We start from the raw sequence: 18,596 nt of genomic DNA on the forward strand, positions 1-18,596 counted from the left end.
TATGACTGGAGAGGTGTTAATGGGCCACTCTCCTTTGAATGGCCCCTTAAAATATGTGCTAACTACATATGCTAAACAATCTGCTCCATCTTCCATTTTGAGACACTGGCAGTTCCTTTTCTAGACCCGAGGAAGAGTTCTGTGTGGCTCTAAAACTTGTCTCTCTCACCAACAGAAGCTGGTCCAATAAAAGATACTACCTTACCCACCTTGTTTCTCTCATATAAGGATAATGACGCTTATCCACATTTTTAAAGCGCTTAGAGATCTTTAGATGAAAAGCACTTCATACATTTTAAGTTATCATTAATATTCTTCTGATCACTCCTGTTTAGTGTGAGAGAGTTTAAGAAAGCACACATTTGATTAGCAAGCTACCCTGGGGAACATGGAGATGTTCTCAGCTTTACACAGATTTGCCATAATCAGAAGAGAATGTTGTCATAAGAAAACATTGTTCTGAGGCAACATATCCAGGATCTCTCTCAGGCAGCTATTTTGTTCCAGTCTTCACAGAATGTAAAGAGAGAAAATACTCACACAGTTTCTCATAGTCTATAGTCATACATTCTGAAGTGCTTGGCCATTATTATAATGGTGGGCGGGGTTTTTTAGGGCATTCAGTGGTGCCCTAACTCAGTTCCAGTTGAAGTCAGTGGGATTGTTATCAATGCTGAACACTTTGAACAATCCCACCGTACATGGTAAGCGACTGGTAGGCATTTTAAGAAGTTACTGAGCAGCTGACTTGTGAATTTAAAAAACAAACAAACAAAACTATTATTAGTCTTAAATATAGGTGAAGTAACAATGTAATTACTTCCATCTAGGAAAAATTCTCTCTTCGGCAGATTTCATGTGAACTCTGAACACTACTTAACTTCTTTTTAGTCCAGTATAACAAGAAAAATAAATAAAAAATAACACTGCATGCAATTTTGCATACAATTTTTTTTAAAAGATCTTTTGTTTTGCCTACATACATCTCAATCCTACATTGTTTCCAATTTTAAGAATTTACCACAACACTATTATTATCATCAATATAGTGTCACAGGTGTGCACTTGACTTAATAGGCACAATATAAAAAATATGTCCTTACACTGGGACTATTGCAATTTAATTAACACATAAGTATTTATCCCCCTAGATAACATAGTGAGCGATCACTTATAAATAATCTAGATCAGGGGTAGGCAACCAATGGCACGTGTGCTGAAGGCAGCACGCGAGCTGATTTTCAGTGGCACTCGCACTGCCTGGGTCCTGGACACTGGTCTGAGGGGCTCTGCATTTTAACTTCATTTAAAATGAAGCTTCTTAAACATTTTAAAAATCTTATTTACTTTACATACAACAATCGTTTAGTTATATATTATAGACTTATAGAAAGAGACCTTCTAAAAACATTAAAATGTATTACTGGCACGCGAAACCTTAAATTAGAGTGAATAAATGAAGACTCGGCGCACACCTTCTGAAAATTTGCCAACCCCTGATCTAGATGTAGTAAGTAGATAAAATAGGTAAAACAATTGTGTAAGGACATCAATCTGAAAGTGGGTTTAATAGGATGATAAAACAAGGGGTGAGAGGAGGACGGTTCAGGGGAGAGAACTGTAGGTTTCTTCTATGCCTTGTGAGCAGGAGGTGGTTTAGGATGATTTGATTTATGCTAGCTTCTCAGATTTTGTAAACCTGTAATAAATCCATTATGGGGAGGTGTGGGAGTGGCCACAGGGAGCACATGATTGAAGGTTAGTGGTGGAATGCTATCTTGCCCTATAAGGAACTCAGACATGCACTGGGGTATCTGTGAGAGTGGTTAGAGAGACTGAATCTAAGTGAATTGCACCGATCGCTAGCCCCAGAAGTGGAGCAAATACCACAAGGGGTGGCACAGATGTAGATATTTTTCTCTGTATACATTATGGAGAAGTTTGAAAACCAATGAGAGTTGTGTGTGTAACTCCCCTTCGTGCCTTTGAAAATCTCCCCCTACAACTTGTTTATTTCTTTGCTTTTTACAAAAATGTTTTGTTGCCTTTAGCTGTTAAATTTGGGAAGTTGCCTTTCTAGCATTTGGTAAAGAATTAGTATCAAATACAATAAACAAACAAACAAACCATGTTTGAAAGTAGAAACATGGTAGAAAGTGAAAATTGAACACACACTTTGCAGACTAATATAGCTTCTGGCGGAGATATCCTGCCAAGTCTGGACCCACAGGGGACACTGGACTGGAACACAAGAATGGCCTTACTGGGTCAGACCAAAGATCCATCTAGCCCAGTATCCTGTCTGCCGACAATGGCCACGCGCCAGAGGGTATGAACAGAACAGGTAATCATCAAGTGATCCATCCCCTGTCGCTCATTCCCAGCTTCTGGCAAACAGACGCTAGGGGACACCCTTCCTGCCAATCCTGGCTAATCGCCATTGATGGATCTATCCTCTATGAATTCATCTAGCTCTTTTTTGAACCCTGTTATGGTCTTGGCCTTCACAACATCCTCTGGCAAGGAGTTCCACAGGTTGACTGTGCATTGTGTGAAGAAATATTTCCTTTTGTTTTAAACCTGAGGCCTATTAATTTCATTTGGTGACCCCTAGTTCGTGTGTTATGAGAAGTAGTAAACACTTTCTTATCTACTTTCTCTACACCAGTTATGATTTTATAGACCTCAATCATATCTCCCCTAGCCATCTCTTTTCCAAGCTGAAAAGTCCCAGTCTTATTAATCTGTCCTCATATGGAAGACTTTCCATACCCCTAATCATTTTTGTTGCCCTTTTCTGAACCTTTTCCAATTCCAATATATCTTTTTTGAGATGGGGCGACCACATCTGCACATGGTATTCAAGATGTGGGCATAGCATGGATTTTTTTGACTGCCGCTGCACATTGAGTGGATGTTTTCAGAGAACTATCCACAATGACTCCAAGATCTCTTTCTTGATAGGTAACAGCTAATTTAGACCCCAGCATTTTATATGTATAGTTGGGATTATGCTTTCCAATGTGCATTACTGTGCATTTATCAACATTAAATTTCATCTACCATTCTGTTGCCTGGTTTTGAGAGATCCTTTTGTAGCTCTTAGCAGTCTGCCTGGGTCTTAATTATCGTTAGTAATTTTATATCATCTGCAAATTTTGCCACCTCACTGTTTACCCTTTTTTCCAGATGATTTATGAATATGTTGAATAGGACTGGTCCCAGAACAGACCCCTGGGGGACACCACTATTTACCTCTCTCCATTCTGAAAACTTGACCATTTATACCTACCCTTTGTTTCCTATCTTTTAACCAGTTACCAATCCACGAGAGCACCTTCCCTCTTATCTTGTGGCAGCTTACTTTGCATAAGAGCCTTTGGTGAGGGACCTTGTCAAAGACTTTCTGAACATCTAAGTACACTATATCCACTGGATCCCCTTGGTCCACATGTTTGTTGACTCCCTCAAAGAATTCTAATAGATTGGTGAGGCATGATTTCCCTTTACTAAAACCATGTTGATTCTTCCTCAACAAATTATATTCATCTATATGTCTGACAATATTGTTCTTTATCATAGTTTTAACCAGTTTGCCTGGTACTGAAGTTAGGCTTACAGGCCTGTAATTGCCGGGATCATCTCTGGAGTCCTTTTTTAAAATTGGCATCCCATTAGCTATCCTCCAGCCATCCGGTACAGAAGCTGATTTAAATGATAAGGTTACAAACTATAGTTAGTAGTTCTGCAATTTCACATTTGAGTTCCTTCAGAACTCTTGGGTGAATACCATCTGGTCCTGGTGACTAATTCCTGTTTAATTTACCAATTTGTTCCAAACCTCCTCTAATGATACCTCAATCTGGGTCAGTTCCTCAGATCTAGCACCTAAAAAGATTGGCTTTTTGGAAAAGGTTTGGGAATCTCCCTCACATCCTCAGCCATGAAGACTGATGCAAATAATTAATTTAGTTTCTCCGCAATGGTCTTAACATCCTTGAGTGCTCCTTTAGTACCTTGATGGTCCAGTGGCCCCACTGATTGTTTAGCAGGCTTCCTGCTTCCCATGTACTTACAAAAAAAATTGCTATTACTTTTTGAGTCTTTGGCTAACTGTTCCTCAAATTCTTTTTTGGCCTTCTAATTGTATTTTTACACTTCGCCAGTGGTTATGCTCCTTTCTATTTTCCTCACTAGGATTTAACTTCCACTTTTAAAAGGATGCCTATTTGGCTCTCACTGCTTCTTTTACTTTGTTGTTTAGCCACAGTGGCTCTTTTTTGGTTCTTTTCCTATGTTTTTTAATTTGGGGTATACATTTAAGTTGAGTCTCTATTGTGGTGTCTTTAAAAAGTTTCCATCCAGCTTGCAGAGATTTAACTTTTGGTACTGTACCTTTTAATTTCTGATTAACTAACCTCCTCATTTTTGTGTAGTTCCCCTTTCTGAAATTAAATGCTACAGTGTTGGGCCACTGTGGTGTTTTTCCTGTCACAGGGATATTAAATTTATTTATATTATGGTCACTAAAACCCAAGCAGTGCAGGTATATTCACCTCTAGGACCATATCTTGTGCTCCACTTAGGACTAAATCAGCGTTTCTCAAACTGGGGTTGCCGCTTGTGTAGGGAAAACCCCTGGCGGGCCGGGCCGGTTTGTTTACCTGCCCCGTCCACAGGTCTGGCCGATCGTGGCTCCCACTAGCCACAGTTCGCTGCTCCAGGCCAATGGGAGTTGCTGGAAGCGGCGCGGGCCGAGGGACATATTGGTTGCCACTTCCAGCAGCCCCATTGGCCTGCAGTGGTGAACCGCGGCCAGTGGGAGCTGCGATCGGCCGGACCTGTGGACGGGGCAGGTAAACAAACCGGCCTGGCCCGCCGGGGGCTTTCCCTACACAAACGGCGACCCCAGTTTGAGAAACACTGGACTAAATCAAGAATTGCCTCTCCTCTGGTGGGTTCCAGGACCAGCTGCTCCAAGAAGTAGTCATTTAAGGTATCAAGAAACTTTATCTAGGTATCCTGTCATGAAAGAGTCTACTCTAAGAAACAGGCCTACTTTCTTTTTTTTAAGCTTAATTTGCCCCAGTCTAATGACTTTACAGGATTCACCAGAGCTACAGAGGACCCATTTATCCTTCAAGTAGACCAGTAGTTTGTGGAATGACCCAGTTTTTACTAGACAGCGGTGACAGCTCTGTAGTACCTAATACCTACAGCTGTGTACATGCACAGACTCCTGCTATGAAGCATTAGTAAATCCACAGGTCCAAGATGGTCGCTGCACTATTATTTTGGTTTAACAGCACTCAGGGTGCCATGTGTAGGAGGGTTGGGAAGCTCTATGTAACCAAGTACACTATGTTGAGTATCGCTTATCTCAACCGCTCTCATGCTTAGTGGAAGTGATGTCTCAGTATCCTACTCCTGGGGCTATGCCAGGAATAACTCTCAATACTTATGCTTAATCCAGCTTGGTTTTTTCATGGGGTTGCAGACTACATCAATAGAATTAAATGTGAACTATTACTTTATCTGGGTATAACGGGTTGTGCTCACCACCGTGGCACCTCCTGCTGATTGCTCTGGGAATTAGCTCTGTCCATCACCAGGGTGCTTGCCTCTTGTGGTGTCTCACTCTCCATCACTGCTTCTCCACCCTCTCTGCTGTCTGTGGGGACTCACATCACTTCCTGACCACGGCATCCTCTTCAAGGCACGGCCCTCCGGCTGTGCCCCAACTCCGTTGTCTCCCCACTTCCGGGGGAACCGGCAGTCCTTTGCCTGGCCTATCACCGCAGTGGTGAATTCCAGCCTCTAGTCCAGCCCTTCGCTCAGGGGCAAACTGCAGTCCTTTGGCTAGCTACTTCCCTCAGCAGCCAGTGGGGCAAAGAAGGGGGGGCCCAGGCCCACCCACTATTCTGGGCCATCACTCAGGGACCCTATAGCTAGCAGCCACTCACTGCCTCACCTTCCCCTCTCTGCCATTACCTGCTATCCCTGGGCCACTTCCTTGTAGCCCCAACACCTACTCGGCCCCTGTATCAAGGTCTCAGTCTGGGAGCCAGTCAGGCGGGAGTTCCGCTTGCTCCCCGACCCTGCTCAGCATTGCTCTGTCCCAGGTACTTCTCTCTACAGGCAGCCAGTCCTTCTCCCTCAGCTTCTCTCTGCCCTGCAGTCCTCCTTAAACGACCCAGCCTGGCCTGATTGACTGCTTCTAAGCCTTCCTCTGGTTGGCTGGGTTCTGCGCAGCCACTCTAAGGGCTACTATTAATCCTTTGCCAGCCAGTAAGGGGCAGCTGCCCTGTCACATTGGGTGATTTCTTCTTTTAGTGGAACTGGTAATTGTGGACCATTGCTATCGATGGTCACAAGTAAGTGATGTGCTCCTGGATTTGTAAATGTGCAATAGGTTTAAGTTCAGCTAAGTTAATGACGATATGTTTATTTAGGCAATCCTAGGAGGTTTCAGTAGATGTTATCAAAGTGTGTTCTGGAGGCAATAGGATTAAAGTCCAACTACATTGAAACTTGTAGCAAAAATCTCACTGGAAGTTAGAACAACTAACCCATATGTCATAGCTATGATGTCATGAGGAGGCTGTAAGTCACACTTGTCATATTAGAGCAATGAAATGTGACATTTTTATAGGGAGAGAGATCCACAAAATAATATTTACTAGATTTGAACCCATGAGACTGCAATATGCAATCGAATTGTAGTTATATGTGTGATGATGATTAGCTGAGTTACCTCTCATCATAATTCCATCAGCTAAGGAGTGATTCATAACTACCTTAATTTCAAAAAAATATATAAATATATGGGTATAAATTTCTACTGTAACTTCAGCTCTCACAAGAAAGCAACTATAAAACTGGGCAGAGAAAAATTCTGAATATTCTTACAATAGTATCTTCCTTATTAAACTCTTGTGTGACCCACCAGTTACTGAATATAAAACAATACAAGCTTCAGATGAATAAAAAGTTACTTGAGCTGATTTGCTCATGATGCTTATTACTGTGTTCAGAGAATCCACTCTCTCTAGTATCATACCAAAGAGTAAAACTGATGGTGTGGTATTAGTTATTTATATACACATTGGGTGAAATCATGGCCCCATTGAAGTAACTATAAATTTTGCCATTGACTTCAATGGGGCCAGGATTTCACTTATCTACTGTACAGGTCAATCCAGCCCCTATTTAAAGATAGTGGCATAACTCCCATTGACTTCAATAGTGTAGGATCAAGCTATAGTTTTTCTTTGTACTTTGTAATAGACCATAAAACAAACATTCTACAATTTGTGTTTTGGTTAAGCCCAGATTTTACATTTCTACCATAGCAGCCTGAAAAATAATGTAAATGTATATGGAATCATAGAATTATAGGATTGGAAAGGACCTCGAGAGATCATCTACTGTCCATCCCCCTGTGCTGAGGCTATACCAGTGGTGGGGAACCTGCGGCCTTTCAGGGTAATCCACTGGTGGGCCACGAGACAGTTTGTTTACATTGACTGTCCGCAGGCACTGCTGCCCAGAGCTCCCAGTGGCCACGGTTTGCCATTCACAGCCAATTGGAGCTGCAGGAAGTGGCGCAGGCTGCAGGGATGTGCTGGCGGCCACTTCCCAGGAACGGCAAACTGCGGCTTCTGGGAGTTGTGGGAGGCCGTGCCTGCGGACGGTCAATGTAAACAAACTGTCTCGTGGCCCCCCAGTGCATTACCCTGACAGGCTGCATGCAGCCCGCGGGCCGCAGGTTGCCCACCACGGGGCTAGACAGTCCCCGACGTGTGTTTCTTGACTCTATTCCTCCAATGAGAGAGATTTTACAACATCCCTTGGTTACCTTTTCCAGTACTTATTTATCCTTATAGTTTTTCCTCAAATCTAACTTAGATCTCCCTTGCTGAAGATTAATTCGATTACTTATTGTCCTGCCTTCAGGAGACGTGGAGAATAATTGATCACTGCCATCTTTATAGCAGCCCTTAACATATCTGAAGACTGTTACCAGGCCTGTTTTCTCGAGATTAAACATGACTAGTTTTTTAACCTTTCCTCACAGACCATATTATTTAAAACTTTTACAATTTTTGTTGCTCTCCTCTGGATTCTCTCCAATTTGTCCACATCTATCTAAAAGTGTGGTGCTCAAAAACTGGACACACAACTTCAACTGAAGCCTCACCAATGCCAAGTAGAGCAGAACAATTACTTCCTATGTTTTACATGTCTCCTGTTAATATACCCCAGCCTGTTTTAAAACTGCATCACGTTGTTGGCTCATATTCAATTTGTGATCCACATAGCCACTAATTTATTAAATAGCAATCTCTTTTTATATTCAAACCCACCTAATAATATACCATGATAATAGGATATCTACAGAAAAGCAAGCATTATAGTACTGTTTTCCAGAGATAAAGGGATGCTATTTTCCCTTGACTATTATGTATGCCGTTGTGCTGCAGAACGTATATATGCATGGTACAATTTTATATATATTGTATATATTTACATAAAATATACATAAACACACACACACATATATAACATATACAAACATGCATATTTCATATATACACACATAAACATGTATGTATATTTTATATGCGGTACATATAAATATACAAACACACTATTAAAACAACATCCTGTTTAGTTTAATTTCAATATCAGCTTAGTGTAATTTGTGCATGAACATTTAATAATTTGGGCCCTAGTTTGCTTATTAAATAAATGATATACAAGTAAAGAAAAATCTCACAGAAACAGCATACCTGTATTCATTTTGACACTGGAGGTTTTGTTATAAAAGTCTTCAGTTTTCCTGCAGAAAACAAAATGATCTATTAATTTGTCACAACGCAATGGTATGTGGTACAAAATGTCATCAGTATTTTTGGAGGGTGGGGGAAGAGGGAGACACTGGTGAATCAATGTCATATCAAGGCTAGCCCTATTTTAAACACAGGCTTTAATTAAATTGGCATCACTTGTGCCTGCCTCTAAAGTTAAAGTTGAGTCAACACTTCCATTATAACCTACCCTATTTTCAAAGGTTTAGTATCTCAGCTGTAAACATTTGCATTGGCATGATATTTGCAATTGATTTTTGGTCTCCAGATTATCAACTAAAAAGCAGCTCACTTAAAGAAATTTATAAAATAAAAAAGCTGTTTACCGGTTTTATTTGATATATAGACTAGGAACACTTTTTTTTAAACAGCCAAAGTTATTAACTCTTTCCCCCTAGCATTAATGTGCTAGAAGTGTAGCTTTATTCATAATTTAATATGGATATTTTTACTGACATTGTGATTTTCACCATTGGTTGCTGCAGTACTAACTTCTGACTTAGGACCTGTTTCTGCTCCCATGGAAATCAACGGTAAAATTCCCATTTACTTTAATAGATGCAAGATCAGGCCCTAACACAGGAAGGTTTCCAAATGCACCCGGCTGTGCAGAAATAATACGCACAGAAATAAATTATAAATACATTAATCCAGAAAGCAGGAACAGTTTGATTGTCTTGGGCTTGTGTATTCTTACTCTTTATGACATTTAAAAACAACCAACCAAGAGAACAAATATCAACAAATAAAAACAAGCAAACAAACAAATATTAAACAAGGAAATAACAACCAAAGAGAAGAAAGGACATCCTAAATTAAATCCAGCATGTTGCCCTTAACTCCTGATGTGGTGCCTGTGTTTATCACACTGATCTGAGATAAGGACAAACTTAAACTGAATTTCCCCAGTACAGACAGTTTGTGTCACAACTGTAATGTTATTTAATGGTTGAGGGGCTAGTCTCTCTTTTCTGTCTGGTCCATTCAGGATGCTACACAGGCACCTGAAAGTGAGAACAGGCATTCACACGGCACTTTTAAGACTATAAGAACGGACACACTGGGTCAGTCCAAAGCTCGATCTAGTCCAGTATCCTGTCTTTCAACAGTGGCCAATGCCAGCAGGAATGAACAGAACAGGTAATCATCAAATGATCCATTCCCTGTCGCTCATTCCCAGCTTCTGGCAAACAGAGACTAGGGACACCATCCTTGCCCATCCTGGCTAATAGCCATTGATGGACCTGTCCTCCATGAATTTATCTATTTTTTGAACCCTGTTATAGTCTTGGCCTTCACAACATCATCTGGCAAAGAGTTCCACAGGTTGACTGTGCGTTGTGTGAAGAAATACTTTCTTTTGTTTAAATCCGCTGCCTATTAATTTCATTTGGTGACCCTTAGTGCTTGTGTTATGAGAAGGAGTAAATAACACTTTCTTATTTACTTTCTCCACATTCAGTCATATCCCCCATTAATCATCTCTTTTCCAAGCTGAAAAGTCCCAGTCTTATTAATCTCTCCTCATACGGAAGCCGTTCCATATCCCTAATCATTTTTGTTGTTCTTTTCTGAAACCTTTCCAATTCCAATTCTGTAGCCAACATTGCAAAGTATTTATTTGCCAGATGTGCTAAACATTCGTATGCCTCTTCATGCTTCAGCCATCGTTCCAGACGTCATGCTTCCATACTGATGACACTCATTAAAAAAAAAAATGTGTTAATTAAATTCGTGACCGAGCTCCTTGGGGGAGAATTATATGTCTCCTGCTCTGTTTTACCTGCATTCTGCCATATATTTCATGTTATAGCAGTGTCGGATGATGACCCAGCACATGTTCATTTTAAGAACACTTTCACTGCAGATCTGACCAGGGCCGCCTCCAGGTACCAGCGCAACAAGCAGGTGCTTGGGGCGGCCAAGGGGAAGGGGCGGCACGTCCGTCTCGGAGGGAAAGACCTGCTGCCGAAGAAGAAAGTGGCATGGTGGAGCTGCCGCTGAAGTGCTGCCGATCACGATCGTGGCTTTTTTTTTTTTTACCCCCCTGCCGCTTGGGGTGGCAAAATCCCTGGAGCCAGCCCTGGATATGACAAAACGCAAAGAAGGTACCAATGTGAGATTTCTAAAAATAGCTACAGCAGTCAACCCAAGGTTTAAGAATCTGAAATGCTGGCTACAACAGTGCCATGCGAACGCCGGTTCTCACTTTCAATCACATTGTAAACAAAAAGCTGGCAGCATTATCTCCTGCAAATGTAAAGAAACTTGTTTGTCTGAGCAACTGACTGAACAAGAAGTAGGACTGAGTAGACTTGTAGGCTCTAAAGTTTTACATTGGTTTGTTTTTGAGTGCAGTTATGTAACAAAAAAAAATCTACATTTGTAAGTTGCATCTTCATGATAAAGAGATTGCACTACAGCACTTGTATGAGGTGAACTGCAAAATACTATTTCTTTTGTTTATCATTTTCCCAGGGAAAATATTTGTAATAAAAATAATAATATAAAGTGAGCATTGAATACTTTGTATTCTGTATTGTAATTGAAATTAATATATTTGAAAATTTAGAAAAACATCCAAAAATATTTAATACATGTCAATCGGTAGTCTATTGTTTAACAGTGCGATTAAAACTACGATTAATTACAATTAATTTTTTAAACCACAATGAATTTGAGTTAATCACGAGTTAACTGTGATTAATCAACAGCCCTAGTAATGGTCATTTATCACTACTTAAACACACTTTTTTTCTTTTGGGATGAAAAAGGTAGATCAGACAAAATATTCACAACTATTATATACAACAAACAAAAACCCTGTTCCCTATTAGTGTATCACTTGATGGATCAGTTACCTGCAAAAATGTGTTCTTGGTTTTAAGAACCCAAGTGAATTGTGTGAATCAAATACTTTCTCATAAGCATTCAGCACTATTTCCACAAGATGGATGGATGCCACCCAGAAATGTAAGGGTCTGATGCTTTTTTCATGAGTTCAGATACATCTCTCTGATTTATCCCCTACCCTTCTCCCAGAAGTGCAAAAATTAGCAAACAGAAAATATGATTTTATGGCAGACAATTTATTTTCATCACGTGAATTCCAGAATGCACCCCCTTTATAGTCATCATCACTATAATGGATTCTTTACCTCCCCCGATTCCACCAAAACCATCTTCGGTAAATGAAGCAACAGCCACTTACTACTGGTTGCAGATGGCTAAGCAGCAGTGTACATACATGTATGTGATCTGGCAAGCAAGTGATTTATTTTGTTTTTGTTAGGTAGTCAGCAACATCCAGATGTTTGAGGGGTGGGTGGCGAGGGAAAAACATCCAGATTTGTGAGAGGAAGGGGGAGTCAGATCTGCATTAATCTTATTTGACAGATTCACCGCTTGAGCTCCTACCAAGGACTGTAGCCTGGTGGATAAAGTATCTCCAGAACCGGGGGGAGAGAGCAAATTAATCACTGAATTTACACCCTAGGAATAGGGTAGTCAAAATCAGTTCAAATACTGTGGAAGCTGTTCTACTGCACTTTCTCTCAACATACTTGAGTCACTACCAGGTGCTCAGAACCCTTTTTGCAAATGAGGAGGCAATTGTTTTAGTGGGGATTAAAGAGTCAGGTAATTCTCCTGGCCTTTTCTCTTCAATAGCTGTATTATGGTTTGCCACTTTATATATTTAATGGAGGAGAAAGAAAAAGTGGGAAATGTGAGCACTTTCTAAAAATCACTTTTTTTTTTAATATCAGAGACTAGATAAATAAGATATTTTTTAATTGGACCAACTTTTGTTGGTGAGAGAGACAAACTTTCAAGCTTACACAGAGTGCCTCTTCAGGTCAGGGAAATTACCTGAAGAAGAGCTCTCTGTAGGTCAAAAGCTTGTCTTTCTCGCCAATAGAAATTGGTCCAATAAAAGGTATTACCTCATCCACCTTGTCTCTCTAATTGTCCTGGGACCAACATAGTTACAACACCACAGCATACAATAATGTTTTTAATCAGGCAACTGCAGTGCACTAAAACCAGTTATTTTGCTGGACTGTATAGCAGTGATGGACTTAGCACTAGCAATAGCATCAGAACGTATAAGTAGTGCCAATTGGTGCTTCCATTTCAGGTTTTGCTGGTACCCAGAACTTGCGGAGTCAAAAGTCATGGGAAAGGGTGATGCCTGTTAATTTTATTTTCTTCTTTTAGGTTTTTCCATAATCCTCAAAAGATTTGTTTCAGACCCATAGCCAATGGCAGAGGGATGGGGGAGATGAGACCGCAGCGACAGGTGGCACAGAAAGTAGCATGACAAATTGCAAATGATAAGACCATGTCAGTGGCAACTCACATATGAAGCTGTGAAGACAAGAAATCCCTGCCCTGCCCCAGTCCTCAGAAAATAGAGTGTACAAAGCTATGGTTTATATGAAAATGCATTTGATAGTGAGCTCACAGGCATACCACCGTCATCCAAACCAAGGCAAGAAAAAACATTTCTATGGATTTTGTTTATGCATGTGTATAAGTTAACAAAAAATACTGAAAATGATAAAAATATGAATGTCATAAGAAAAGGTACAAAGAGGTTTTGTTTCTTCATTTGGATTTAGTTAATGTACAGTGTAGTTACACTGCAGCGATGGGACACAGAGGGCCTGTGTTAGGCCCCAATGAAGTAGAGCATTTATTTTAAGCACATGCTGAAGTAGATCCTGGGCCTACTTAGGTGCTTAAAGTTCAGCATCTGCTTCACTGCTTTGCTGGCCCATGGCCATATTGTCCAGTCCTGCAAAGAACTGAGCACTTCAACGCCCATTAAAGTCATTTGGGCTAAGTGGAACCAAGTAGCCAAAGTATCACAAGAAAATGATCTAATAGGTTTCTGTTATTTTAGCTTTCAAATTCTGACTGTGGGGCCAGTCCTCACAGCTGTCAATTTTTGCACAGCTTCATATGTGATTTTTATGCAAAGTATTTTGAAATATACTAATAATGTAATGAAATAACTGAACCACAAGCAAATAATTTGTATATTACCATAAACTTAAATTTAAGGTCAATAAACTTTGTCCCAGGAAGTGGTGGGAGAAGAAGCTGCACTAAGTTGGCAACTGTGGCAGATGCCTGGGTATGGAAAGGTGTATGGTGAGTAGTTGCATCCCGAGTGGGGAAAATTGGGGCAGCTGGGTTTGTCGGGGTATCTGGGCAGATGATGCCAGCAACTAGAAATATTGGGGGTGAGGGGGAGTTGTTGATATATCTGGGGGTTAGTAAAGGGAAATTGTGTTTGTGTAGATGCCTGGAGGTAAAATAGGAGCAAGATCAGTGACTGGGGTTAAAAGTTGGGGTGAGGGGAAGCCGAGTTTTGTGGGTATGTCCAGGAGGTACAGGATGGCGGTGGCTGAGGGTATCAGTGGTTGTGGAGGGTGTCTGAGTGTAGCTGGATAGCTTAGTAGAGAAGCTTGAGACAGCTAGGTTTCTGGGGAGTATCCATGGGGACAATGGGAATGGGGGAAGGGATTTCTGGGATCTGAGTGGGGAAGGAGGGGTAACTTATGCAGAGCTAGGTGGATGGCTGCAAGAAGATGAGGGATATCTAAATTATATTTGTATTATTTTTACTAAATTACAAGACAAATGAGAATAAAAACCTGAGATGGCCTAGTTGTTAAAGACAATACTAATAATAATGACCTGTTTTTTTCCTATGACACTATCAAAATGCAAGACTTGAATAGCATGTATATGTTATTTTTTTCCTTTCCCCTCACAGCAAAATGACTGACCAAGGATTTTTATTTTATCCACAACAATTGGTTAATAACATAGTAATCGTATCCTGACTGGTTCGTAACTTAGATTGGTTAATAGTTAAATCACACAGTGTGTGAATATCATTTAATTTAATAATTGGAGAAATACCAATCTCCTAGAACTAGAAGGGACCTTGAAAGGTCATTGAGTCCAGCCCCCTGCCTTCACTAGCAGGACCAATTTTTGCCCCAGATCCCTAAGTGGCCCCCTCAAGGATTGAACTCACAATCCTGGGTTTAGCAGGCCAATGCTCAAACCACTGAGCTATCCCTCCCCCCATGTGCTGCAAAGAGCCCCAGGAGACGCATTAAAGAGCCACTTGTGGCTCGAGAGCCTCAGTCTGAGTATCACTGCTCTAAAGAATTGTAGATGGGAGGTTTTCATCCAATACCATCAGCTTAACGTGCTCTACTTCATGGAGGAAAGACAGCACATCATTCTGTAGATACACTGTATCAGGCACAATGAAAGTGGTTTCTGAAATGTGAAAATGTCTTTGAGGAAGGAAGCCTTCCCTTCCTTACATATATTCTGTCTCTGCAGTAATTGTCTAAACTATAATTTCTAGCTGAATGTAGAAGTTAGTGGTTGGCAAAACACACAAAGTGTCCCTCTAAGGAAGAGAAACAAAAAGCAGGGAAGCAGAACTAAGCTGTAGTATATTCTGGAAAAGGAACTTAATAAAGTGTAATCCCTTTCTTCCTCCCCCCAGTCATATGCTCTTTAGAGGAAGAAGCATTGCAAGGCTAGATTTCCTCCTCCCATTAGCAAGATCTTCAGCAAGACCAATAAGACCCAACTCTTCCCCCACCCAGCAGAGCAGTTCTTCTGGAGGAGGAAGTTGATCACTATCTGAATCTAGGGGAGTGGGTATGTGAAGCAGGGTTTGGTCCTTGTTGGTGGATTAGCTATTCACATTTCAGGAATCATTTCATTCAGCTCTCTCAGAAAGCAACGTGTAGCCCCAACCAGAGATTCCACACAGGACACCCCTCATCCTAACCATCTTCTCGCTGGCACCCTTACCTCCTCCTTTTGGTGATTCTTCCCTAAACCAGGGACCAGGAGGTGGAGCTAAAACGTGACTATCCAAGTGGGATGAGTGTAGAAGGGAATTAGGAATTCAGGGCCGGATCCTCAGCCCCTGCTCCAACTGCTTAGTGCTGCTCAAAGCAGCTGGAAGGCTATATTAACTGGCTATTCCAATATGAAGGAATCCCTGGCTGTCAGTGTTGGCATAGCTGACTCTTACATCATCCTCTCCCAACCCCTGATGAAGTGGATGTGTTATGGGCTAACTGGGAGAAAGTCCCCCCTTGCCCTTGGGGCCATAGCCAACTAACATTCAGGAGTAGCGAGCCAAGGATCCAGCTAGCACAGAACTGATCTCAAGGTTGGGGTCCTCCTTTGTACCCCATCTCCAGCTGTGCCCACTTTTGGGACACAATGAGAATCTGGGCCTCAATCTCTGCAATGAATGGCCTAGTGCTGTTGGAGTCACACAGTACAGCAGGCAGGAGATATAGGGTGACACGCTGATAACTGTGTGATATGGGACCCCTAGACAAGCAGGACTATATTTTACTGCATAATCACATAGGTGTTAGGCAGTGACAGTGTAGAAGCTTCTCATGAACACATTTACTGTTGAAAGTCACTCTTTTCCCCTTGACTACTTAAATACCATTTATGGGGGATTCTGTACTTTGAGATTCAGTGAAAATGAATTGACTATCCTTTTGGTATTACCCTGAATTGAGTTTTTAAAGGACCTCTAGGTAAGTTGGCTTATTTCAATTACAGTATACAGTATCACTTGCTAAACAACCAACAACCACAAATGCCTCAAGCCATTGCATGGTGCTGATGTCAGAGGTTTGTCTTCTCACCTCCAGCACTTTATTTGCACTTAAAAGAAAAGTTTAACAAGGCATTTGACTAGCTGTGCACTCAAAAAACAATTTGATCTTGACCTTTGTACTTAAATTCAAAATCTGCAGTTACTGTCTCCCTTATTTCCCCCCCTCAAGATTTATCTCAAACACTTTAAGTAACATGGGGAATTTCAGGATGTATTTCTGAAAATAAACCATACACAAGCATGAGGGAGAAAATTTCAAAACAGCTATACAAACTGACAGGGTTATGTGCAATTTACTGACTATTTTTATAGATGCAGAAGGAAACAGTGACATGAATAAAATATTTTTTACATTCAGAGTCTGCCTACAGCTTTCCCAGTAAAGGAAATTTTATTTAGAAATTCAGTCAGGAGTTTTATGGTGTTAGTGCTTTTCATTATTTTTTATTGTTTGAAAAATAAATAAAGGAAACAAAAAAGATCTCCTTACTTTATTGGCTTGAAATATTGTTCTATATTTCCTTGCCCTTTTCTATTTTGTCATGCTCCCATTATGTTTTTAATTACACAAAATTCATACATTCCCAGCCCTTTAAAAATACTGTGTATGTGGTTTAACAGGAACTGACTGTTGGTCAATGGAATTCACTCTGCAGGGCAGGAAATCAGCTATAAGACTGGATGTGTAGGAAGGTGGGGGTGTTTAAAGGGCTTTAAATGTAGGCACCTATCTCTTTTACAAATGAATAGAATAATATTAGCAGAGGGAAGGATCAGCATTGTCACTGACAAGAAACAACCAGTCTTTTTGAACCCTTTTCTGGAATGCCAAAGAAATTATCAAAGGGAGGTGATTTCTCTTCTTCAAGTTTTAATTAATTAAATACACTAAACATCTAGGGCCTCCTCAGCTGGTGTAAATCATCACATCTCTGTGGACTTCAATGGCACCATGCCAATTTATACCCGCTGAGAATCTGGCCCATAATTTAATATAATTTCACTAGGATTTAATAAAAAGCAATGAGAAACAAAACAGTCCAGCATATTTAGGTGGCATGGGTCCACAAGCTCCTGGGTCCAAGCTATTTCTATGTCCCTCAAGAACACAGGCTTAATATCAGAATAAATCCACCATGAGAATGCAAAAGAATCTTCAAGAGTCTTATATTGTACCAATGTGTAAGTAAACACCTCACAAAAAGTGTAGGGCTGAAAGTGTTTTGTATGTTGGAGAACTATGTTTAAAATTAACAGGTAAAATTTACAAGGTGTTTCAGTGACTTAGGAGCCTAAACCCCATTGACTTTCATTACTTTTTGAAAATTTCACTTAACATGTTTATTCCCAAAAGTCTAAATAAAAGAAAGACATCATACAACCAATTATTGGGCAAAAATCAATGTAGCTACACCAGGGTTAAAATTCACTACACAGAGGATAATAAAACTGGTTCATTGGCTCATAGTAATGAGCACAAATAGTAGGAACATAACCGCTGCTTATTTGCATCAGTTGTATACTGGTATTTTGCAAACAACCGGCCATTTCCAATTCTCATGTATTATCAATAGGCGTTACTGGTAGTTTCAACATTCATGTATCTCAGCGTACATTGGATTGGGGCTCCCTCCTGCAGAGTATGGAACTGATAAAACATGTGAAGATAAAACACCCATAAATAAGCATTTCTAGTTATAACAACTCCTCTCTACAGACATCTTTTCGTTTCACTATTCACACCACTCCTATGAGGACTGATGGGAATGATGTGCTTTCACCAAGACGTCATTAAAAGGTATTACTTTCTCTGTCCCTCTTTGCCATTACTATACAAAATACACATGTCCCTAAGTCACTTTGGGTAGCACTAGCTCCATTCTATAGAGTTAGACCAATATATGTAGGGTCAAGCACACTTGCACAATGAAAACTCAGCTGGCATACCATGGTCACTAAGAAAGTGACAGGTTTTTACTAACTAGTCCATAAAAACAAAAATGATGTATGTAAGATTGTTATTGTATTCCACAACAGTC

At 40.5% G+C, this 18,596-nt stretch overlaps 1 protein-coding gene across 6 annotated transcripts in view; it reads right to left on the reverse strand.

The window, feature by feature from the left end:
* Positions 1-18,596, reverse strand: part of SORBS2 (sorbin and SH3 domain containing 2) — a 434,202-nt gene that overhangs the window by 139,328 nt on the left and 276,278 nt on the right. For 4 of the 6 annotated variants that reach the window (XM_039539828.1, XM_039539825.1, XM_039539827.1 and 1 more), the window contains one exon: positions 8,793-8,842. The exons of the other annotated variants lie outside the window; for them this stretch is intronic. In XM_039539828.1, coding sequence (XP_039395762.1) covers positions 8,793-8,802 — 10 coding nt within the window. In that variant the 5' untranslated portion in view covers positions 8,803-8,842. The remainder of the gene's footprint in view (positions 1-8,792; positions 8,843-18,596) is intronic. 6 annotated transcript variants of the gene reach the window in all.

This window comes from Mauremys reevesii, linkage group 5, assembly GCF_016161935.1.
Source record: "Mauremys reevesii isolate NIE-2019 linkage group 5, ASM1616193v1, whole genome shotgun sequence".
In the NCBI taxonomy this organism is placed as follows: Eukaryota; Metazoa; Chordata; order Testudines; family Geoemydidae; genus Mauremys; species Mauremys reevesii.